Source organism: Quercus suber, unplaced genomic scaffold, assembly GCF_002906115.3.
Source record: "Quercus suber isolate HL8 unplaced genomic scaffold, Cork oak 2.0 scaffold_49, whole genome shotgun sequence".
In the NCBI taxonomy this organism is placed as follows: Eukaryota; Viridiplantae; Streptophyta; class Magnoliopsida; order Fagales; family Fagaceae; genus Quercus; species Quercus suber.
Window position 1 is genome coordinate 323748 of NW_027069514.1, and position 25356 is coordinate 349103.

Sequence of the window (25356 nt, forward strand, 5' to 3'; positions counted from 1 at the left end):
CGGTAAAAAGAGTTAGAAAATTCTTGGTCAAAATATCCCTTATCAGTTTTAATATTATCTTACTCCACCTTTGGGTGGAAAAATAAACAAACAATTATTTTTATTTTCATCTTAATAATAGAGTTTTTTCATTAATGTCAATTATTCTATGTGGATCGACCTAGGACTCACCGAAATATTATTACCTGCAAATAAGCTGCACTTGGGTTTGCATTAATTTAATTGCAACATAATTGAACATCAAATTAAGTGCATAATGCATACATCTAAATTTAGATAAATTTGAAGCTGTCCAACTAATTTTGTTGCATGGTGATTTGAAGGTGTGCCAGAAAACTAGGATAATAAGTACAGTCTTCATCCACGTTAGAAAGGTTCGTGTACAGCAAAACTCAGGGCTATCTTTGTTAGGTATTCTAAGTCTTGGACCAAAAGATTAAAAAAAAAAAAAAAAAAGTTGTCCAGGACTCAAGGATATATACTTTAGCACAAGGCCTCACTCACTTTTATACTAGATGTCCAAATTTTATACATGATATGATATGAAAAGGTATGGACATAGTGTGAAAATATTGGATGTAAAATGTCAATAATATATATATATATATATTTTTTTTTTTTTTTTTTTTTGGGGAAACCATTAAAGCCCTTAGTTTTGGAGATAGAATCCCCTTACTTTTCAATCAAAAAGAAAAAAAAAATGCACCAAACAACATTTTTGGATTTGGTCCTTGTATATTTACTACATTTCAATTTCTTCCTTCTACATTTGATTGAAATCAAGGTCCTTCAACTATTAATTGTTTTAATTTAGTCTTTTTAACTTTCAAAATCAAATCAATTTCATTTATGAACGTTGACTTGACAAATGATAAAATTAACCTGATTTTAAATGATAAGTTACAAAATGATAAGATACAAAATTAACACAATCAAATGTATAACAACAAAATTCAAATCACTCATATTGATAAGAGTAATATTGTAGTTTTTTACTAATTCAGTAGATAAGGGAGAGGTATTTGAACCTTAAACATTATCTATTGAAAACACTAACTGGGGGAAAAAATGTGTATTGCATTCTACATGTATTTTTAGCTACATTACTTATTTAACAGGTCAAGTGATTTGTTTAAAGAGAAATGTTATATTCATAATATTTTTCACAACACTTTCAGAACAAATTCTAAATGACAGGTTGTTATTAGCTGTTACTGGTGGACAAAAAGTAATTTAAATTTTGAATTCAAATTAGAACTAATAACAACTTACCACCTATAATTTATTATGAAAATGCTATAAAAATGTTATAGACATAACACTTCTTTTGTTTAAATAATACATTATGATTATATAATGAGCCACCACATGATACTCCAAATCAGTTTGGAGAAAATCTTTGTCCAACCAAAATAGCTTTTAAACCATTTTTGTTTCCAATTTTTACAACCACCTCATTCTATTTCACTAAGTTATTTTAGAATTACAACATTTACCAACCGTTTTCCAAAACTATCTTAAGTGGTAAACTTTGATTGAATGTCTGTTACTTTCATATCAACTTACTATTTTTTCTTCACCGATCATTATTTACCGTATCCAAGTTGTAGCACAAAAGATTGTGATTCTAGATTTTCTACTCAAAACTATTGTTTACAAACTTACAATCTACCATTTGTCAGCAAAAATAACGAACTTGTAAACTAACCTAACCTCAAAGTAACGGTTTTCAAGCAACCCTAAGAAAATGGAGGGACGAGTATAGTTCAACAGACAACCATTAACTGTTTTTTGAACTTTCCAACCTCATTCTCATTCACATCCCACCAATTCTCTCTCTCTCCAAATCTCACTCTCTCCCCAAATCTCTCTCTCTCTCTCATGGGGTTCTCTATGCCTCAATGTTCATAACCCAATTTACAGAGAGAAGAAATAAACAAAGAAATCTCTTTCTTGGAGCTATTGCTTTAACAAAATCCTCATGGGAGGCTGCATTTCTGCACCAGCGAAAGCAGCTCTCCACAAGAAGCAAAAGGACACCAAAGACATATCCGAATTCGAATTCGAACACCACAGCCCCACCGGATTCCTCAACTCCGGCGCATTACACCTTCTCCCTATCCTCGACAAACCAACTGGCAATGACATATTTAAGAAATACAGCTTTGGCAAAGAACTCGGCCGCGGCGAGTTTGGCGTTACGTACAAATGTGTCGATCTTGAGACCAATGAGACGTTTGCTTGTAAGACCATAGCTAAGAGCAAGCTGAGGACCGATATTGACATTGAGGATGTAAGGCGGGAGGTCGAGATTATGCGGCATTTGCCTGCACATCCTAATATTGTGGCCTTCAAGGAAGCTTACGAGGATATGGATGCCATTTATCTTGTCATGGAGCTTTGTGAAGGCGGCGAGCTTTTCGATAGGATCATTGCACGTGGCCATTACATGGAGCGCGCCGCAGTTAGGGTTGTCAAGAGTATTATTGAGGTTTGCAAGGTAAATTTTGATTTTTTCATGTTATGAATCCATGATACATAGAACATATGAATCTAGATTTGGGTATGTTTTTTCATGCTTTTGAAGTTTTACCATTAATAGGGTATTTGTTCAAGGTAAATAGTTCTTTAAGTTTCTCGATTAAATTCAATCATCTGGTTGCATTGACGAATCATATGGTTGAATTTAATTGTCCTTGAAAATGATAACACTGGTTTTAATGCATTGGTCTGGATGAGTTTATTTGAGGAATCTAAGATATAATGCCTAAGGATTTGTAATTATTTTCGCCCATTTGTAAAGTTAGTCCATAATTTCATGTCGTAACTGGAAATTGTCCTTTTTTGGGGTTTTGATAATTCTTAATATGCGCATAGACATATGTTTATGGAAGATCATTTGGTTGCATTATATAATGGCTCATCAAGGAAACATTATTTATGTTGAAGAAAATTAGACGTGCATACAAAATATGTGGTAGTAAGAAAGATTAATCTGTACTCCAGGAGTAATGCTCCCTCCTCTCAAATGAATAGTAAGTTTCATCATAAATTTAATTAATGGGATTCGCTATTACGTGAAAGGAGTGAGCATTGCTCTTAGAGTACTTAGTAATTACACATGGTGGAATTGGGCTTCCTGAAGGAGCAGCTTCAATATCTGATGTGATACACTGATACTTACCCCATTAAGCTCATATATTAAAATTTCAGGAGTTGCTTGGTGTTGGGCAATGTTTTGAAGTTCATCCATCTTCCTGGTATACCTTTGATGGCAATTAAAAGCTGCATATGTTTTAGGAGGGTGCTCGATATAATTATTCTTCAGCATTAATAGGAGAGAACTGTCATGAAGGGTGCTTGAATAATTCTATTCTGGTTTTACAGTTCAATCCTCAAGTTAGCCAATCCAGATTAACAAGTAATCCATTAACATGGATTCATAAATAGAGCAGAACTTGATTCTTGTATGGGTCAATTTGTTAGATTTAGGAAGATACACTGTTTTCATTTTCTCCAGGGCCCTCTGATGCAGTTCTTTCTAGTATAATTATTTCCATCTGAGCATTAGTCGATTTTAGCAGATTTAAATCCTACTGACTATTTTTGTAATTTCATTTTCACTAAATACTGCACATTATCTTAAAGTTGCAGATCTGTCTGTGTCCATATGATATCTACCATCCAGAACCCTTCTAGTCATGGTCTATATTGGCTAGAAGATCCCTATTATACTTAATAATCAGTGTTGGGAGGTTATTAAGCACAGAATCAGATGAGGATATAGTATTTGTAAGATAGTGTCTGGTTCCATCAGATAGAGTCTTGTCCTTGGGGTAATTATTTTATATTCTGAATAACTAAACCTTAGAAGAAATTTTAGCCATATACTACTCTACAACTCTTATTGTGGTTTTTGTAATTAAAATAGTGTGAATAAGTTGTCACACTTTATAAGTACTCACAATGATCAAGTTAGGGACTATGTTAATAGTACTTAGTAGTAGTAAGGTAAAATCTTATTTGAGCACAAAACTTTCGAAAATAGGATACTACTTTTGAATAAGGAACTTTCAAATCACACTTAGAGATTGGTAACAAGTAAAGGAGAAGCTTCAATAAATAACTTTCAGAAGTTTTTCTATTAATTTATTCCATTACGTGTATGTGGCTTTTGATTCTATGAATGTATGAGATGTTATCCAGTTAAATCGAAAGCAAATCTTCATTCATTTTGTCAGTGGAATACCAAGTATTAGTATTATGCTTAGTTTTCAAGTGGGGCTTTTATGCTTGTCACAGATATGCCATGAGCATGGAGTTATACATAGGGACCTGAAACCCGAGAATTTCTTATTCACAGATACAAGTGAAACTGCACAGTTAAAGGCAATTGACTTTGGCCTCTCCATATTCTATGAAACTGGTATCCTTTACATTCTTAAATAGCAATATCTGACTGCATATGTGCCTTAATATAGCTTTGCACATGGTTGGGTACATATTCTTCAGCTATGATCTTCACTATATATTGGTAGGTCAGCGATTCAGTGAAATTGTTGGAAGTCCATATTACATGGCTCCAGAGGTCCTAAGAAGAAATTATGGGCCAGAAGTTGATGTATGGAGTGCAGGTGTTATCCTTTACATTTTACTTTGTGGAGTTCCTCCCTTTTGGGCAGGCAAGTTCTTTTCAAATTCCATTCTTATAGATATTTCAGTTCTTGCAAAACTGTTATAACATTTATTATCATGTTAGCATAAAAAATTGTGTGGAATAGTTTATTTCGGAATGCAACCTAATATGGGTTTTACAACTAGCACAGAAACTGAGGAAGGAATTGCACACGCAATTGTTCGGGGTGACGTAGATTTTGAAAGGGATCCTTGGCCAAAGGTTTCTGCGGAAGCAAAAGATCTAGTGCAAAATATGCTTGATCCAAATCCTTACAGTCGGATGACAATCGATGAAGTCCTTGGTATGTACCTTCTTACCTATCTATGAAAATATCATTTGTGTTCATTGCTTAAGGTTACATGCTTGCCAAAAATGTTGAAAGACTTTTAGAATGAATTTGAATTAAGCTACAGTTGGATAATATGGCAACTTAGAATATTTTTCAATGTATGGCTTGTATATAGACTCCTTTAATTCTATGGAATGTAATTACATATCTGAGTTGGACTAAATTATAATTGCTTGATCAGTTCATAGTGGCCCATAGGACCAAAAAAAGAATTACTTTTTAGGTTGTTAGTTTTAGTTTGAAGATCACCAGACATCCGTAATTCTGGTTGATGTTTTTATTGACTTTCATTAACCCACCTCTGCTGGGAGTCCTATTAGACATGTCCTTCTCAGCAAGATAAAGACGGGTATCACTGAAGGCATCACAATCAATTCCCTGAGAGGTATTTCCAGGGGCAAATAATCTGAGTGTCAGCAAAGGTATTAGTAGAAGTAACCAGATGCTTATATTTCCACAATTTTCCAGCATCATATTTATGGTAGTAGAGTCTTCATGTAGCCTTTATGATTGGTTGTTGGTAGAGAAGCACATGCTATATAGGCAAGAAACTGCTAATTATAATTGGAAAGATACAAATATTTGCTTTACACAATTACATAGGTAATGGATGATAATTGGAAAATGGACTGAAAATTTTCTGTGCATATGAGATGTCTACATTTGGAGATTGGATGTGGAGCAATACTTTTGGCTGGCCCCACCAAGTTTGGTCCGGTGTTATTCTTTCGTTTTCTGACCAGTGGAGGATATTGCTCACTTTACTATACTAGTTTAAATGAGAAAAAAAAAATCTTGACAATATAAAATCATGAGGTGGAAACAATGATGTCTGAGGATTAAAGTCCAATTCTCATGCGTGCCGCAAGCCAAACTCTGACTTCAGATAAATACTTTTCATGCCTGTAGTCATGCCGATCGTTTCTCAAGACATTACTTTAAGGTGGGATTCTTTCAATTTTCTGTAGCCATATGAGAAGGCTTGTTAGCTTAGTTGAGCATCTTCACCAATGGTAAGGTGAAATGATGATTACGGGTAGAACTTATGTTTTCTCTTGAAGGAATGCATTTGAAAGTATGTTTTAGAAATTGATGACAACAAATGATAAACCATTCATTGAAGGAAGCACTGAACTAAAATGAATACCAAGAACAAGGATGCATCAATAGAACATGTCGATAGAGAAAAAGTGAGCTTCCATTTCTTTATGCAGTACTGGCTACATCTATTTTTTTATAATAAATAAAAAAATTCATGCATTAATTAATTCTCTTTGACCATTATTAAAAAATATATGCGTTTCCTTTGCTAGCATTTGCCTAGCACTTATGCCTACTTTAATTATGTGCAGAATTGAATGTGAACTGTATGATAAATGAACTAATCATTCTCCTGCTTCTTATGTGAAGAACATACTTGGATAAAAAATGCAAATAAAATGCGCGATGTTTGTTTGGGAGAAAATGTGAGATTAAGGATCAAACAGTTCTCCTTGATGAATAAATTCAAGAAGAAGGTTCTGAGAGTAAGTTTTTTGAACGCTTTATTTCCTTGCCTGATATCATATTTCTCAAACATTATTAACTGCTACCTATTTTGACTACAGGTTGTGGCAGACAACTTGCCAGATGAACAAGTATTTCGAATCAAAGAGATGTTTGATATGATGGACACAGACAACAATGGACAGTTGTCATTTGAGGAGCTCAGAGTGGGCCTTCATATGTTTGGGCACTCTGTTCCTGATCACGAGGTCCAGATGTTAATGGATGCTGTGAGTTTATTCTGCATAAGACCTTGCTTTTAAACTTGCTATTGGCATTCTTGGTTTTCAGTATGACTAAGTAACTGCAGCATATCCCATTCTTTGGTTTTATTTTAAATCTTTTAGATAACTTTTTTTCTTACTTCATGAGTCATTAGAGAACCATGCCATAATCTCAATCACGTCATGATTTCGACCTTGGAGAAATCTAGAACTAGAAATGCATGTCCCTTATCCCTTTCAAGGTCAAATCCTCAATGCGTGTTCTAAAAATTTAGAAGATGTTCCATATATTCTACAAATGAAGCATAGTAGGTGTTGCTTAGTAAAATTGCAAGTCTAGCCTTCATTAGATCAATGTATTCATTTCCATTAAATGAACTTCTAACACTAACTGCAGTTACTCTTTTTTTTTTTTTTTTGACCGATTGCAGTTACTCTTCTTTCTCCAAATTTACTGATTATGAATAAGGACATAATTTATTGACACAATTTAACTCTACGCTTGAGTGCTGTCATATGACGTAGATAGGCGCCAGTGGCCTCGGCTTCTGCGTTTTTTCAATTCAATTAAACATAGTATGATGCAATGATAACCCAAGTACTTTAAAACCGACCTTTCATGGACACTCAAACATAACTTTTTATCTGGTGCAACTGGTGTAAGAATTTTCAGTTTGGAAGCATATGGTTTTAAGGCATAACTTGTGCACGCATATTCCCTCTTCAATATATTAGAAGAGTATTTTTATACCTCTCTTGAATTTATAAATTGAAAAGGGTACTTGATGGATTTTTTTCAAATGACTGAAAAGCATTTGATTGGTCACTTTTTGAAAAATATAAGCCTTTTTTTTTTAATTTTAAAACTCAAATTTGATGCAGAAGATTGAGAAGCTTCAAATTGTATTTAAGCAGATAGAAGACAATTTACAGTTACTTCCTCATATTGATATTATTACCTTTGTCTGTTCTTTTCTTCTTTGCTGCTAACATTACCATTCCAATGTTAATATATCTAGGATTCCTCTTATTTCTTTCTTTCTTTCTTTTATTCCTTCTAATCCTCAATATCTAAGACTTAATTTTATACTGAAGGCGGATGTTGATGGAAATGGCACACTAGATTGCGAAGAATTTGTGACAATGTCTGTTCACATGATGAAAAAGATTGGTGGTGATGATCTTCTCTCTGAAGCTTTTAGGTTCTTTGACAAGAATCAAAATGGGTATATTGAGTTGGATGAATTGAGAGAGATCATGCTAGATGATAAACTTGGTCCTAACAATGACAAGCTCATCGAAGATATCATATTTGATGTTGACTTGGATAAGGTAATTCTCAAACATAAATACTTTGAAGTACATGTCACATAATACCTTTTTTCCTTTTCTTTTTTTTCTTTTTTTTAATAATGTCTTGTTGATCTTTTCTTCTAATTACAGGATGGTAGAATCAGTTATGATGAGTTTAAAGCAATGATGAAAACAGGCATGGATTGGAAAATGTCTTCTCGCCAGTACTCTAGAGCATTGCTAAATGCTCTCAGCCACAAAATGTTCAAGGACAAATCTATGGATGTAAAAGTTGACAAAATGTTCAAGTCTATGGAACTAAAGCCTAAACGTTGATTAATCACTGGAGGAAACCAAAAATGTTGAGGTACCTTAAATCTTTTTCCTCTCCCCAGAACAATGAAAAATTGAAAGGTAGATATCAAATATTCATAGGCACTGTTGTAATTATTTTGACTTGTGAAAAGATGGTTTTTAACATGAAGGATTTGGAAATGGATTTTTTTTAGGAGAAAAAGACAGGTTTGATGATGAGATATTTATTAAATCGTCTCTTAAATTGAGGATGAAAAATCATGGAAATTGGAATTGAAATGGCTACTGTAAATTGGAGCAGAATTTGTTGCACAAAAAGATTCCATGTTCCAAAGCTGCATTTGTCTAATCCCAAATTCATAAAGATACCAACCTATTTAAATTCTCCAATTCCCTTCGATGTTTAACTAGATTTGGGGGCAAATTATATAGTATTCGGAGAATATAATAATCTCATACTCTCACCTCTCATATTAATAATAGGTTATATATTATTATTACTAGTTGCAAACTCACGTGATACTTGAAAATATATAATTATTTTGTAATGTGGTATAATATACAAATTATTCTTTAGATAATTTGTTCACTTTAAAAATTGAACTATTTTTTAAAAGTTTCTTCTTTTCCATCTCTCTATCTATACAAATATATCATTCTATTATTTTGGAGTTTTTTTTCCGCAATTTTTTTTAAAAAAAGAAACTTGAGTGTGTTTGATTGATATTATTCTTTTTAGAAGTGATCTATATTATTCAAACTTTTGGTATAGTGTGTTATGTTTTCCTTTTTTGGGGTACAACTAATCTTTTTTAAGTTCAAATTAATGAATCAGATTTCTCATTCTTTTACTTATCAAAAAAAATTTCTCATTATCCTAAGGAGATTATATAATCATAACTTATCAAAAATTTAGAATTAATATTATTCAAATAATTGAAAGTCATATTCAAATACATAGACATGTAAGCTGAAAATGAACCAAAGTAGACTGAAAATACTTTATAGTAGTGTTTTAACCCTCCTCTCAATCACTCTCAAGTCTCACCCCACAATCCGGCGAAAACCCAATTGACATAAGTGGTGTAGGGAACCTCATCGAATATGTGAAAAATCACCGCAACACACATAATGCCACCTAAAGCTCTAAAAGTGGGGTCTCAAAAGCAATACCCCAATATTTAACAATAGCATCATCACCACCAACCAAATTAATGGAGCTTATCATGAAATTACAAAGAAAAAAAAAAGTATATCAAGGTGATATTATTGGAGAGGGGCAACGCAAATAATATTGCATATCATTCATGACTAAACTAAAATTTTTAAGATTCTTAAAAATAAAATAAAATAAAATAAAATAAAAAAGAGTTTAAATTTAGTCCATTAATTATGACTATAATTGTCAAATTAGATCTTCATGTTAAAATTATTTTCAGTTTAGTATATTATTTTGTAAAAATAGTCAATCTAATTCTTCGTCTAAATCTTTTAGTTTGTAAACAATATCATTTAAAATGTTCTTTTTATTATTAAAAATTTAAATGAAAACATTCATAAGATGCATTATTTAAAAGATATTATTGTTTGATTAATATTAATTTAAAAAAATACTTAAATGACTTCATGTACCAATAAATTTGGACAAAATAATTAAATTAACTCATTTAGTTATTTACTAATAGATTTTGCAATTGAATTTTACTTCCTTTCTATCATACAACTTACATATATTTATCAAAATACATACAATATAGGAGGAACAATCAAAGTTAACTTAATCTTAAATGTGTACCAAACTCCACAATCATACATAAATTAAAAAGGTAATAGATTCAAGAAACCTCCAACAAACCCCCCCCCCCCCCAACCCCCCTCTTTCTCTCTCCAAATAGACTCTAAGCTCTCTCCTACAAACAAACAAAAGAGGAAAATTCTCTCTTTAGTCCCAAAAGTCATAGCACTGACAACTTTATATTGTGTTTTACATCAGAGAAGACTTAAACTTGATATTTATGTTAGTATAGGATGGGCTTAGTGCTTTAGATAGGGTTCACCAAACTGTGCCACAAAGAAAGGAATGAAAAATCAAAACCCAAAAGACAACCATGACTTAATTAACTTCACTAGGATTCAAGCCACCACAACAACAAATCTCTTCCTTGGTTTAAATTGGATCAGGTTACACAATCTGGACTGCAGGCACCAATCAAAGTCCAAGTAGTGCTTGAATTTGTCTGTGAGAACAATTTGTCAACATGTCAGAAGCATTCTCACTAGTGTGAATCCTTCAAAGAGAAAAATCCTTCAAAGAAATCTATTCTTTAATATTGTGATATCGCACATCAATATGCTGGTTATATACTTAATTCTTTGCCAAGTAAATTCCACTGCATCACAATATTGCACCAAATCAAAACAAAATACTAACTTAGAAAATATAAATTCTCTTCAACAATAATTTAAAGGCTAAAGGCTACAATCAACCGCATTAGAGCATCCAACAAGCAGCCTCCCATTTTTTTAGGTAACTAGTTTTTTCCCCCAAAAAAATCTTCTCCAACAACCTAGCTGTAAGCTAACTATTTTATGTATATAAATCAAAAAAAGAAAAATACAGCAGCTAGCTTCTGTTGCAATTTAGATTGGGTATAGAAAATAGATAAGATACCACCGGTTTGGGAGGTCTTTAAGTTCGTTTGGTGGCTTACCATGCTTCACAATAATAGCTGAGGTGGTGTTAGGTTTGGATTTAGCTTCTATGTGCTAGCTTGGTCGAGTGTGCTGGAAAAAATATATAGAATAAAACTAATATCTGAATGGAATAGAGAAAATAATGAGCTTGTTGAAAAGTATATTTTAAAAAGGTATCCAGCAGAAAAAGATCAGTTGGTTAGCTGAAACTTGATCACACAAAATATGGAGAAGCTATTGGAGATGCTTCTTAGACATCCATATTGAGAGCCTAGCTTTTCCCCTGATTTATACAAGAGCAATTATATTACAAATTATATATATACAAATCTAATATAAAATAAGGAAAAACTAGTTTTAGAACATAAGATATCATTTGCATTCACTTTACCCGGTGCAAATGTAATACACGTAAATCAGCAACAAAAGCAAGTTGCAGAACCCCAATATTTTATATTTATATTTATAGAAAAAGAGCACTATATACAGAACAGAACCAATACATTATAGTGTTTCCTGCTACACACACGACACCAAAGAGGCTGCCCTTTCTTCAAAGAGTTCTTCCATTTCTACTTTCCTTCTTTTTTTTCCACATGCGTTCGACAGCCTTAGCAAAAGAGGAGCCACAAAAACCGTTACACTAGGTATCACCCTCAAATCAAGCTTTTGTTCTTCTTGAGTTTAAGGTTTATGTTCTCCATCTTGTCTTTACTAATTTGGATTAGATTTTTCACCGGCGCTGCTGGTTGCACATCTCGCATCTGGTGGCAGACTTGACATTGGCATAGGTACATTGTTCACAAGACCAATAAAGGGTATCATCAGCACTTTTGCTAGAACCGCCGGCTCGAGTAGTTCCCTTTCCCCTTCCACCTCGACCCTTACTGCTCCCTCCTACATTTTTTGTGCTTGTCTTGCTGCAAGCGCCATTGCTGTCCACATCTGACAAACCATTCTCTAATGCCCTAACTAGATTCTCAAAGTAATTCCTAGTCACACTGTTGCAATTACATAAAGATAACAAGCTGAATCAGAGAAGACTAATGACATTAACTAGCCAAGTAATTGCAATGGTAAAAGCAGAAAGGGACAAAATACATGCATGCCAGAGCCATACACTTCAATAAATAACATTAGAAGTAACATCACACACTGCACGAGAGAGAGAGAGAGAGAGAGAGAGAGAAGCAGTAAGACAATCAAAGATCTATTCTCCATAAAAAAAGGAATCACTTAATCAACTTCTACATCAGCTTTCAAACACCGCAGCCTGATAGTTCCCAATGCAAGGTTTACAAGAATGAGCAAATATATCAGGCAGCAATACCCAAACCACCAAGAAATACAAGCACATGCCATCTCTATCCTACCTAAATTCCAGAACAAGAAACTTTCCAGTGCTATACCCTATTTCTAGGGCTTAACTCCAACACACACACACGCTCTAATAAAGCAGAACCAGACAGAACACAGTATGGACATGTGGCAAAGTGCATATCACTAGGACAGTACATCTGGGGCAGATTGGACTGCCCACTACCATTCAAGCTTATAGATTTGGTTCATGACATACTTCTATGCATCTTGCAAGGTTTTGATCTGAGCATTTATCACAATATTTCTCTTACAACAAACTCAAAGCATATCACAACGTTCCTCCTAAAATAAACTCAGAACATTTTCGAAGTGNTTTGAAAGCAATATACCTTGTTCACAATTTCCCCAATTTTTTTTTTAAAAAAAAAAACTTTTAAATAACTAACTACGACAATTTTTTACAATTTCTACATATCAGATCTACAATATACCCAAATTTTTTTTATTTAAAAAAAAAAAAAAAAAAAAAAAAAAAAAAAACCCTTTTCTACATAAATTGTCTTCCCACTCCTATTTTTTTCCCCACTACTCCTTAACCGTGATTTTTCAGACAGTTTAAGCTTTCTGTTGGTTTAGAGGTTATTAAGCTTCCCACTCTTGTTATTAAATGGCCTTTAGAGAATTGTATGGATCATTCTGAAAGAAACAGGTTTTGGTGTAGTTATTCTTTTAATAACCTTTATATTAAAAGAAAGAGAAGGTATATATATATATATAAAAATATATCACTCCTTTTATCATTGAGTTTCTTTCTTCTCTTAGAATTGTCCCTTAATCTGTTTTTTCTATCTTTGTTGTTGTTTGTTACAACATTATCTAATTACAAATAAACTAATGTAATTTGCCTGTTCTTGGAAATTGTTTAATTAAAAATTTGCTTGTGCAAGTGTATTGCTTTTTATACTTGACACCATTAGTATGTATTTGGAATAGGACTATATTCATGTAAGATTAATTGTTTACATTTAAAGAAAGAAAAAATGGGAACCACCACCTTATTATTGGCAAAAAATACAATCTCCATGAATTCATAACCAAACACAATCACATTCGGTACAATTACTTTTACAATAAGAGTTTCAGCATAAAACCAAACACAATTTTTTAGAAGAAAAAAAAAAACAATTTGTCATTATGCATTTTTTAGAATGCATTCTACTGGACTGGAATGCATTCTACCAGTAGAGATACAAAACACTACCTAAATCAAGTATTCAACATGTATTGGTTAAATTTGAAATACAAAAGGAAGACTAAACAATGAACTGTGGTAAATTTTGATAGACAGAAGTACTAAAAAATTTCTTAAACTAACAAACAACAAAACAAATGGAAGGATCCATTGCACATCATAAGAAACAGAGATAAATTCGAAAAACCTAAAAATTATGTATACCGATTGATTGCTTGCCCAACGTTCATAATAATGGGTGTATCTCTCCAAAGAATTCTTTGCCATTTCTCTTCTTCTCTCAGCCTCATCATACTAAAAAGTGCCAACATGATATTTCACAGGTAAGAAAGAAAATATTAGTTTATCACAGATGATAGCAAATTATCACATAGATGTCAGAAACACTAAGCTATCCACTGAATGAATGACCAAACAGAAATCTTTAACTAGCTCACCACTCCCTCTTGCTTAGCAACCTCATAACGGTTACAAGCATAGAAACCACCTGTCCTCTCACCATGATCAGCCCATGCACCTAGGCATAGCCTGCATTGACATTAAATGAAGTTCACATGCACTTACATTAAAACACATCTAAATAAAATGCCAATGATTTGTAAACAAATATAGGAAAGTCTTATAATATAATATAGCATGAATTCTTCTACGGACGGAACAAAATCTCAAAACATTTGTACAGGGGGTGTTACATTTTTCATAAGAATGACATATTTCTGAAATAGTAAAATATTCTTTATGGCTCTTACCAGCAAAATTCAAATTTACAGGGAGGTGTGCATGTCATATGCATGCATCCTTGGTTCTTTTCAATTGGCCTCTTGCATTTTGGACATGGCTTAGAATTAGCTAGTATCCTGAGTTACATCAAAAGTGGCATTGTGCAGCATAAGTTAGAAACAAATCAGCAGTTCCACTATATTTTCACAAAGCTATTTAAACAAAAAATGAAATAGTAGTAATCAGAGAATAAATAAACACATCTCTAATTGTCAAGGAAAGTGCGATACAAAAAAGCAAATCAAGAGGCAAGAAGGCAAAACAGTCTAGCTCGGAGTGGCCTCATATTCATGCAACTTAGACCTAAGAGCCATTAAAACAGAAACTTGCAGTGAATTGATTTGGATACTATGTTTTGGAAATGAGAACTCCACAGTATTCAATCCCCTCTTAAGTAAACGAACAGTATGCAAGGTAAGCAATCTTGTCCATTACTGTTCATCAAATTATAAAAAATTACAAAGCGAAAAACTCCTCACTACTGATATGTTTTTTAAATGCCCAAACTAGCCCTGTATTCTTTTGTAGCAATGGATGGGAGTAACATGGGAAGGTAACTCAAAATGGAGGAAAGGATAAACCTGTTCCACTCTGTTGAAAAGTAAATGAATCTTTCCTCAAATACCTTTCAGTCAAAAATAAAATAGGCTGAAGGACCTTCAAAGCATATCTCCATGATTCATCATTGCAAAATAATATGCTATCATGATTAAAATGACCATGACATAACAGAAATGAACCCCAATATGGATTCTAAATACAATTGAAAAGGAAAAAAAAAAAAAAATTTGGGGGTGGGGGGGGTGGGGGCGGCGCCCGCAGCCAGCAGGCAGATGATTACAACAACAATGTTCCACTCACATCCATTAACATAAGTAGCAACTAAAAACATCATAAAACTAATACAATACAAACCATTAGACTAGTTAGCAGAAATCCATCCATAATGTCCTGTTTTAAATTCAACAAATTGCACTTGAAAATCAAATTCCTAAATGACTATCATGTCAAGTAGAAAATCTATAATAACAATAACAACCATCAAAACCATTTAGCACAATAACCACACCAATTGGTATTTTTACCCAAGGCTTTGCCATATTCATACTTAAGTTTCTTTCATTCCCAAGAGTTTCTAACACATGTTTAAGTAAGAGAATTACTGTCATTCAGCTTTTTTCATGATCAATTGACCATGCTCCTTCAAGACATGTAACAGATATATCATAGTACCCTCACACAATCACACTAGTGTAAAAACCAAAACGAACCCAACAAGAAAAGAAGGGGCAACTAAAGAAACAACGCAGGCAAGAAAACCTCTCAACAAGTAACTGAATACCAAAAACTAAGTCAATATTTGTAGTCAATGAACACTGTAAGCCTCTGCACATATGATACCTAGGCAACCAAAGATTTTTAAGAGGAAACAGCTGAAAACTGCCAATTATCAGGATGACGGGAGAAAAAAAAGTGATACATATATCCAAAAGATCCAGGTAGCATAATCAAAAGGAAGATAAGACATAAGATGCTAAAATAATTTCTACCAGTTCATGTTTTCAGATTCAGCACTATTCTTCAAAATCCACTTTGCAACTGTACCACAGTCCACCGGCCGGTGAGCTTCCTCTGTGCACTGCAGATCCACCAGAATGAGTTTATTGATCTAGCATGCAGACCAATTCCTATAGAAACTAGTTATTATACCAAAATTTCCAAGCACGCCAGAAGAAACTTACATTCCAGCAAAAGCCATATGAGCAGAAACAAATAACATCATAATTCCCATTGCCAGCCTCAAAATTAACTGCATACTCGCAACCTGGAGCAGGACACCACTTGGTCTAGCAATTTTGGGGCAGAAAAGAAACATAGTAAGAACTCTGGGAAACAAAGAAGAAGCAAGAAAACACGATCTCATATACCATTAACGACTAATGACCTAAAGGTGAACAGATGATTAAACATATGGCTACCTACATAACAAGCACCAATATCAGGGTTAATGCATGCAACAAAGGAATAACAGCATGCACAGAATTCTAAAAATTCAACAGAAAAATCAATGCATGTACAGAAAGCAGAGGAGGGACACAGAGAAAGAGAGGGAGGGGGGGGGGGGGGGGAGCGAGAGAATGGCCTGCTATATATGTGATAAAGCTTTAACTATACATGTACATGAGATATTTAAATCTAACAAAGTCAAGCCCTAGAGATAAAAACATAGGAAAGCTCCTGCTACAACCCACTTAATTGTAAAAAGCTAGACAGGAAATATCCAAAAGCAGATCCAACAATCAAAAGAGACCAACTCATTGTAGAGAGGATTTAAGATATACATATAGATCCAAACTGAACAGACGCAGTGTCTTACTCCACAAATTTGAGGTGGAGAAGCAACTCTAGCCAAAGTCCAATACTACAAGGAACATTAAAACAGAAACTTCAACATCATACCCCTCAAATTTCTGCACATTCTCCTCTCTTCAAATACACCACATATATGATACAAAAGGGAACTATATTCAAATTTTCATCACCACAATGTCTTCCAACTGCACCTTCCAACAGGCCAAGAATCAACAACCATTTTAGGCATAATCCACAAAACTTAAAATATGCACCAGTGACCACAATTCCCTAGCCATGCCACAGTGAAAAAGTGCATGATTTGCTTTCTCTCCACTTGATTTACACATGCAATACCAATCACTATTTTGTATGCTTCCTTACATTATCCACTGTTAAAATATTCACCAATGCTGTTGTCCAAGTAAAGAAGTGCTCCAGCCTTCCAAATTCTCCACAGAAAAGGACTACTTCCCCCCAATCTTAAAGACAAAATAAGATTTTAACTTGAAAGTCATGACTTCTAAAAGGCCTTCAAATCGTTTTATTATCAACCCCCAAGCCCTTTCAGACATGGGTAGGATATAACACAATAAGAAAAAAAAAAAAAAAAAAAAAAACCAGAGGGCTCAAGTTCCCAATCTTGCAGAGCTCCAATAAAAGCTTGGATTCCAATGGAAATCTCCATTCAAGTCACCCATATATATATTTTATGAACACTAATTGGTAAAAAAAAAAAAAAGAGGCACAACTTCGAATTATAAAGTGAACTATCATTTAATAAAACTCCATAAATTATGATCCTAATGTCAGGGTCTCAAATTCACTACACACCTTCTTACTGTCTTCGATATAAGACCTAAGAAGGTAACGGCAGTACTTCTCCTTATCTTCATTAGATGCCAATGAATTAATCATATCTTGACCAACTGCTGCACCACAAGATGGATCAGGACATCTCAGCATCAAACATCCAGGACCATCATTAATGGATGTGCTGATGTACCCTAAAAACATGCATAAGATACAGCAGGAAATAAGATATAAGCAAAATCCTCAAATCAACAATGCATGGAAATATTCAAAATGATAATCCACAGTAGGTTGAATTTATTCTTTACTTTGGATAGATGAGTGACATTTATTAATTGTCTGAATGGTTTTAAACATATATCCTTATAAGGCGTGCATCAAGCAAGTCGTATGGGTTACATGTCTACCACCTACCACAAATTGGGATAAATAATTTAAAATGAAAAATAAAAGGTAAAATTACAATCCCCTGACCCAAAGTATTGGGAAAAGACAGAAGCCACTGATCTTCGAAATAAATCCTGACTTCATTATTGGTTTTTACTTTAGAGACTTTGTACATTTTTCTAAACAAGACTTTTGGCTTTAAATCACAGGAGCAACAATCCAAAAGCACTTTTTAATAGACTCACAAACAAGATCTTGATGTGGATCAGGGGTTGAGGATATGGACAACTTGTTTGAGGTGAGATCAAATTAATACTGATTACAAGGAAGACAAACACACAAAAGAAAAGTTTTAATGGATGTTGGTTTGGTGAGGAAAAACAATATGTGAAGAGGGAAGTTAGGTTGATATATATTTTAAAAACAAATACAAGAGACCCAAAAAAAGGAGAGGGGAACAAGCAAAGGAAAAGGCAAGTTTAATGGGGGTAAAAAGGCAAATTAGTATTAGTTATTAACATTGTAATTACCCTTACTCTGACTAGGACAGTCAATGCTATTTTTGAAGCAAGAGGGAAGTCTGTCTTTTCTCCACACCTCAAGGAAAGGAAGAGCAATCCCCAATAAAACTATATTTGCATTTAAAAAATGGACAAAGTTTTCGGAATCTCCTCCTATACATTACGTGGCAATTTATAAGACTATTCACACGTATTATTTAAACAAATCACACAACTCATTAAAAAATTCATGTGACCAAAAGTACACATGGATGTGAGTTGGATGAATTTCCCACCAAACCAATTTGGAGGTAAACTTTTTCCTTACAAGAAAAAAAAAAAAAACATGTACAAGACCAACATGGCAACACAAACATAGAACAAAACCATTAAAATATTCCACAGTTGTACAGTATTTTAGACATAACATTGAACAAAACTTAGGCTGCGTTTGTTTTGGGTGAAAATGATTTCAGAAAATCATTTTCCGTAAAATAGGCTATTTGGTTGGTTTTGAAAATAGCATTTTCCGGAAATCATTTTCATTTGACCGTGTACAATGTTGCTTTGACCCGAAATGGTTTTACAGTTTTATTTTCACTTCAAACCATTTCCGGAAAACGCAAAAGAGAGAGAGAACAAGAGAAAGAAGAGAGAACTCAGCTCACTCCGAGTCCGACGATCGCACCGGTCTCACGCCAATCGCAGCACCACGCCATCGCATCGGTCTCACGCCGATCGCAGCACCGCGCCATCGCACTGCACCGATTAATCAAAGGAAAATCGCAGCACCGCGCCGATCGCTCCAACACCGCTCAACCCAGACCCATCGCCTTTGACCCAGACCCAGACCCATCGCCTCCTCGATCTCGCCTTTCCACGAACCTCGACCTCGTCGTCGACCCAGACCCAGACGCAAACCCATCACTCTCTCTTCCTTGATCTCTCAGTTTTCTTTTTTTAAAGTTTGATTGTTGTTGTTATTGTGGTGGTGTGGTGGTGATGTTTTGGTGGTTGTGGCTTTTGATTGCCAGAATTTGCTGCCGGAATTTGTTGTTGAATTGGCTGTGATTTTGAAATTTTTTGTAATAAAATTTGTTTGGATGCTGAGAAAATAGCTGAGAAAATGTGAAAATTTTGTAAGAAAATAACATTTTTAGAATAGAACCAAACACATGAAAATATTTTCCACAACAATTTTCATAATACAACCAAACACTTGAAAATATTTTACGGGAACCAAACACAGCCTTAGTGAAATTTTAAAATAAAATTACTAAAAATGGTTGCAAATGTTGATAACCTTAAAAACCACCAAGTTGCACTTATTCAAAATAAAAGTTGAAGATGCAGCTTACAATGCAGTTTAAAACCACATTAAAAATAAATAAATAAATAAGGGTATCTTGGACGAACCTTCCCAGCATGTACTACAAAAAGGATGACCACAAGCAGCTGATTTAATACTGTCACGAGGAAAGGTGTCGAAACAAATCCCACAAGTAAGCTGCCATGAATACAAACATCATATTACAAGGGATTCTCCGACATCAGAACACAGAGAAGATAACCAAGCACATTATCTACATAGCTTACTTCTCTAGCATTGGGTAATCGAACAATTGGCTCCTCCAACAACCCAACGGTTTTACGAACTCGATCTTCATCAGCAAACCATGCATCATGTACTTTACTAACACTCCTGCAATACCAATTTCTTCATTAACACCAACATACCAGAAACAATTGTCCTCTAGAGTCCCATCATACAAAATGCTGCATCCGAAGTTGCAAAATTTAAAATTTCTAATTATAGTTTCCAATGTTACATTTTACTCATACAAGCCAAACTTCCTTATTAAAAAAAACTACATTTTACACATTAAGAAAGAGATTGGTTTACAGAAATATGAAACAACTCCATGTCAACTACAGGTGACAAGCATGAAGAAAGAGATTGGTTTACCAATTAAAGTGGCGGAGTAAGATGCTAGAAGCAACTCGAGTTATGGAAAGAACGGTAGATACTCTTGTGATATCATCCTCCTGACGTTGCTGTATATCAAATTCCCTTAAGATGGTAAAGTTTTGCTGAAACAAAATACAAATGTGTAAAATTCAGAAGACAGCCCAAGCAACAACTAAATATAGCATGAAGGTTTAACAGAAAACAGCATCACTTAGTTTCATGGTTATATGAGTGAAGATTAAACATTGCCTAAAGGCCAAAGTTCCAAGGAGACATGAAAGTTTTGACTAAGTTCAAAGTTCATGATCTAAAATGCACTTTTTGGGCTTCAAATTGTGATTTTAAGCTGAGTGACTAGCCAGTAAAGTTGAAGTGAGTGTTTGATAACTAAAAGAGATTATGGACCCATTTATTTTCCAAAAGTCACTTTTAGTGAAAGCACCAATTTAACAGTTTCTCCAAAATTGGGACCTACATGTTTTCAAAGGTAGAAACATGCATTTGTCCTTCAATTAAAGGAAATATGACAGAAACAACTTTACAATTTTGCATATTTTATGTACAAATAACATAACATAACCACAAAGCTTTTTATACACATAACATAAGATTCAACTCATTCCTTCTCCTCTCTTCTCCTTACTTTTCTCAGCAATACACCAGAATTTTAAGAAAACCATAACCACTTTAGCTGGCATTAAGCACAATTAACTACAGGTTTCTTTCTTCTAGGACCTAGGACCAATATGATATGAATCACAAAATCAATAAAATTACAATTTTCTCATAAAACCCATACAGAACTTCAAGGTAATGTTAGGCTCAGTTGAGTGTAAACTTAATTCTACCACTGCCCAATATACAAAATATTCATTATTTGAAGAAGTGATTCAATAGTTAAAATACAAAATATACATATATTAATTTACGCATCTATTACCACGCATTCCTAAGCATTTAGTTCTTTCTCTAAAGGTTCTTTTCACAGTGCCGGCTCTAACTATAGTCCATTAAGCTACTGCCTAAGGGCCCCAAGATCCTACCTAAAATCTTAACTATCATATTGTTAATTTTCAAAATTAAAATCAATAAAATCACACCTAAGATGCACTGTCTCATAAGAAAGATTAAGTAGATCAATCATTTTATCAATTGAAAACTAAATGATAGTAGAAGTTGAATAAAAAAATCATTATTAATTTTGCATCTCAAAAGATGAAAATAAATTTTAAATAAAAGAATTATAATATTGAAAGTTAAATATATTCTTTAAATATTTGATATAAGAAAGAGTCTTATTTAAAATTACCACCTTAGGCCTCAAATTTTATCAAGCTGGCCTATTTCACACAATTAGGAAACCCTAAACAACATAACACATCATTTTCAAAAATGTTTCCCCTACTTTCCCTCAGTTTACTTCACAACCAAACAAATCTGATATGAAACTAATAGTCTAATGCTAACAACTTTAGCCATAGGTTTTAAATGAGAAAAAATCCCACAATCAAAGGACCCAACTTTAACTTTCCTACCTTATTCCCAAACATTCTCCCCAACCAAACACAGGTTCACGAAAAATGATACCATCAACTTAGCCATAAATAGGCGTTTAGTAAGAAATAATCACATGACCAGAGGACAATATGACATTCCTACATTTTACCCGAACACGCTTAGCAATTAAGCACAGCTTCAAGGAAACTAATACTATCAACTTTAGCCTTTACCTTTTTTCCCAAACATTCTCAGCAACCAAACACAACTTTAAGGAAACAATACTCTCAACTTTAGCCATAAATGGGATTTAGCCCAACAACAACAAAAAAACCACATGATCAAAGGACCCAACTTTGACATTCCTACCTTTTTTCCCAAACATTCTCAGCAGTCAAACACAACTTAAGGAAACTACTACAATCAACTTTAGCCATAAAAGGATTTTAAACCCAAAAAAACTCCATTATCAAAGGGCCCAACATTTACTTTCCTACCTTTTTTCCCAAACATTCTCAGCAACAAAACACAGAATTATTTTAGGAAACTAATACTATCAACTTTAGCCATTAACGGGTGATAAACCAACAAAAAATCCCTTGATCAAAGGACCCAACTTTGACTTTCCTACCTTTTTTCCCAAACATTCTCAGCAACAAAACACAGCATTAATTAAGGAAACTGATACTATCAACTTTAGACATAAATCAATGTTAAACCAACAAATTATTCCATGATCAAAGGACCCAACTTTGACATTCCTATCTTCTTCCCAAATGTTCTCCACAACTGAAAACGGCTTTGAGGAAAATATTTCTATCAACTCTAACCATAAATGGGTGTTAAATAAGAAAAAATCCCATGACCCAACTATAACTTTCCTGCCTATTTTACCCAAACTTTCTCAGCAACCGGAAACAGCTTTGAGGAAACTAATACTATCAACTTTTTCCATTACCCATAAACAACCAAAAAAAAAAAAAAATTGCCATAGACGGGTTTTAAGCCAACAAAAAAGTCTCATTATCAAAGGACCCAACTTTGACATTCCTCCCTTTCATCTCAAAGGTTCACAGCAACCAAACAAGGCTTTAAGGAAACTAATACCTTCAAATTTTGCCATAAATGGGTTTTAAACCAACAAAAAATCCCATGATCAAAGGACCCAACTTTGACATTACCACCTGTTTCCCAAACATTCTTAGTGACCAAATGCAACCTTAAGGAAACTAATACTATCAATGTTAGCCATAAATGGGTTATAAAGCAACATGAAATCCCATGATCAAAGGACCCAACTTTGACTAGCCTACATTAGTCCCCAAACATTCTCAGCGACCATTATCAACTTTTGCCATAATTAGGTTTTAAACCAACAAAAATCCCATGATCAAAGGACCCAACTTTTATATTCCTACCTTTTTACCAAACACAGCTTAAGAAAAGCTAATTCCCATGATTAAAGGACCCCACTTTGACTTCCTACCTTTTTCCTTAACATTCTCAGCAACCAAACAGAGCTTAAGGAATCTAATGCTATCAAATTTTGCCGTAAATAGGATTTAAACTAGCAAAAAATCCCATGATCAACCTTTCCATTCCTACCTTTTTTTCCCAAACTTAGTCAGCAACCAAACACAGCTTAATAAAAAAAAAAAACTAATTCCCATAATCAAAGGACCCAACTTTGACTTCCCTACCTGTTTTCCCCCAAACTTTCTCAGCAACCAAACGACAACACACTAACACGAATTAAACAATCAAAACATTGAATTCACATAGAGAAAATGAGTGAAGAATTGAACAACAACCTCAGCACGACGAGACTCGATATCAATGGAATCATCAGCATCATCCTCAACAAAGTCGAAATTGGCATCATCATCGTCATCGTCCTCATCTTCCTCGTATTCAAGCTCGACGTCCTCGTCGATGTTATCGTACTCGCTGCAATAGTAATCCATGGGAGCCTCCTCCGCCTCGCCACTGTAGAACTCGTCATCTACGGACTCCACATCGTTGGCGTCGTGCATATCGTCCTCGGAGTCCATGGAAGAAGACCTAGAAAGAGAAGGAAGGAGGATCGGAGTGAAATGGAGAAGAAATTAGGGTTTTAAAATGATGATTGGTTGGAGAGAAAAAGATGAAGAAAAAGCGAAAGAGAGAGAGAAAGTTCACGGTTTTTTTATATTGGTTTAATGGGTTTTGTTGAAATAAGCAAAAAAAAAAGGTGTGAGATTTGAGAGACTTTTGTTAGTGTAGAGATTTTCTTTTTTGAGTGGGCAGGCAGGAGTGAGAAATCAGGAAAGGAGAGTTTAGAAGAAATGAGAAAAAGACAGAGTGACCACTGCTGCAAGTAAATATAAGGGGAGGCAATTTTTCCAAAATTGAAATTACTGTTTTTTTTCTTTTTAAGTAAAATTTTTATGAAGAAAAAAAATTTGAGATCAAAAAATATTGTTTCTTAGCCATGAAGAAAGGGGATGGACTATATTTGGGTAGGAAAAAAAAAATGGTCCAAGCATTGCCATAGTAGCCCTAACCGTTTTATTTTAAAATTTTACTATCACATTGTTTTTTTTTTTAATAATTTTATAGTTCGAGAAATATGTTGACTTGAATTTTTGATGTCTTTGTTGGAAATAACTTTTAGGTACTCCCGGAATACGATGAATAGTTCTCTCCTCTCTCACAATAATAGTGGGTTCATTCATTAAATTTATAATGGGATCTATTATGAATGTGAGAGAAAATAACAATATTTAACTATTCTCCAAGACTACCTAAGTATTTTCTCGTGGTTGGAAACCAGAGGTCCCAATTGAGCATCAAAATTCTTAACCATATATTAATGGGAGTTGGTGGGTCGCAAGCGAGACTATTAATTAAGTTGACTAAAACTTAAATATTAATTACAATTTTTTATACTTTTTTTATATATAATTCAACAGTTGCGATAATTAGGTGGAGGATTTAAACCATGAACATCTCCACTGAAAACATTATAAAATGTCAATTGAATTACAAAATTTTTAGTTATAGTTATACATATTTTTAAGGGAAATGTTAACAAATACCTTAAGAGTATTAGTTTATGAATTATTTTTAAAAATATTTTTTATGGGAAATGATAAAGTAAATAATATTGTTAACAGCTTTTTATATTTCTCATAAAAGTTGTATTAAAACTTTCTTAAAATTTTTTATTAGTAATTGTGCTAAGGACACCCATTAATTTAACCCTATTTTTAAAGTATATAAGAATATTTCTCATATGAATTTATAAAATTTTATAAAGTACAATTTAATTCATCCACGCACTATCTAAATTAAAATTGGACAAATTAATTTCGAGTATAAACTGCAGAATTTTATTATTTAGGGTAAG

General features: G+C 33.7%; 2 protein-coding genes across 2 annotated transcripts; one reads left to right on the forward strand and one right to left on the reverse strand.

Moving 5' to 3' along the window:
* The first annotated feature begins 1807 nt into the window (after positions 1-1807).
* On the forward strand, positions 1808-8573 carry LOC111995193 (calcium-dependent protein kinase 24). Its single transcript, XM_024027104.2, has 8 exons — positions 1808-2500; positions 4303-4426; positions 4539-4682; positions 4827-4979; positions 6438-6553; positions 6635-6802; positions 7892-8128; positions 8240-8573. Exons 1-8 carry the CDS (start codon positions 1982-1984, stop codon positions 8423-8425), a joined length of 1647 nt encoding a protein of 548 aa, XP_023882872.1. The 5' UTR covers positions 1808-1981; the 3' UTR covers positions 8426-8573.
* A 4369-nt stretch (positions 8574-12942) lies between these two features.
* Positions 12943-24277, reverse strand: LOC111995178 (probable E3 ubiquitin-protein ligase ARI7). The gene is made up of 10 exons (XM_065771773.1): positions 23780-24277; positions 20469-20593; positions 20099-20204; positions 19919-20009; positions 17637-17809; positions 16193-16297; positions 16001-16089; positions 14420-14527; positions 14108-14198; positions 12943-13964 (listed from the first exon to the last, which is right to left on the reverse strand). The coding sequence occupies exons 1-10, from the start codon at positions 24017-24019 to the stop codon at positions 13707-13709; spliced, it is 1386 nt and encodes a 461-aa protein (XP_065627845.1). The 5' UTR covers positions 24020-24277; the 3' UTR covers positions 12943-13706.
* Between the last annotated feature and the right edge of the window lie 1079 nt (positions 24278-25356).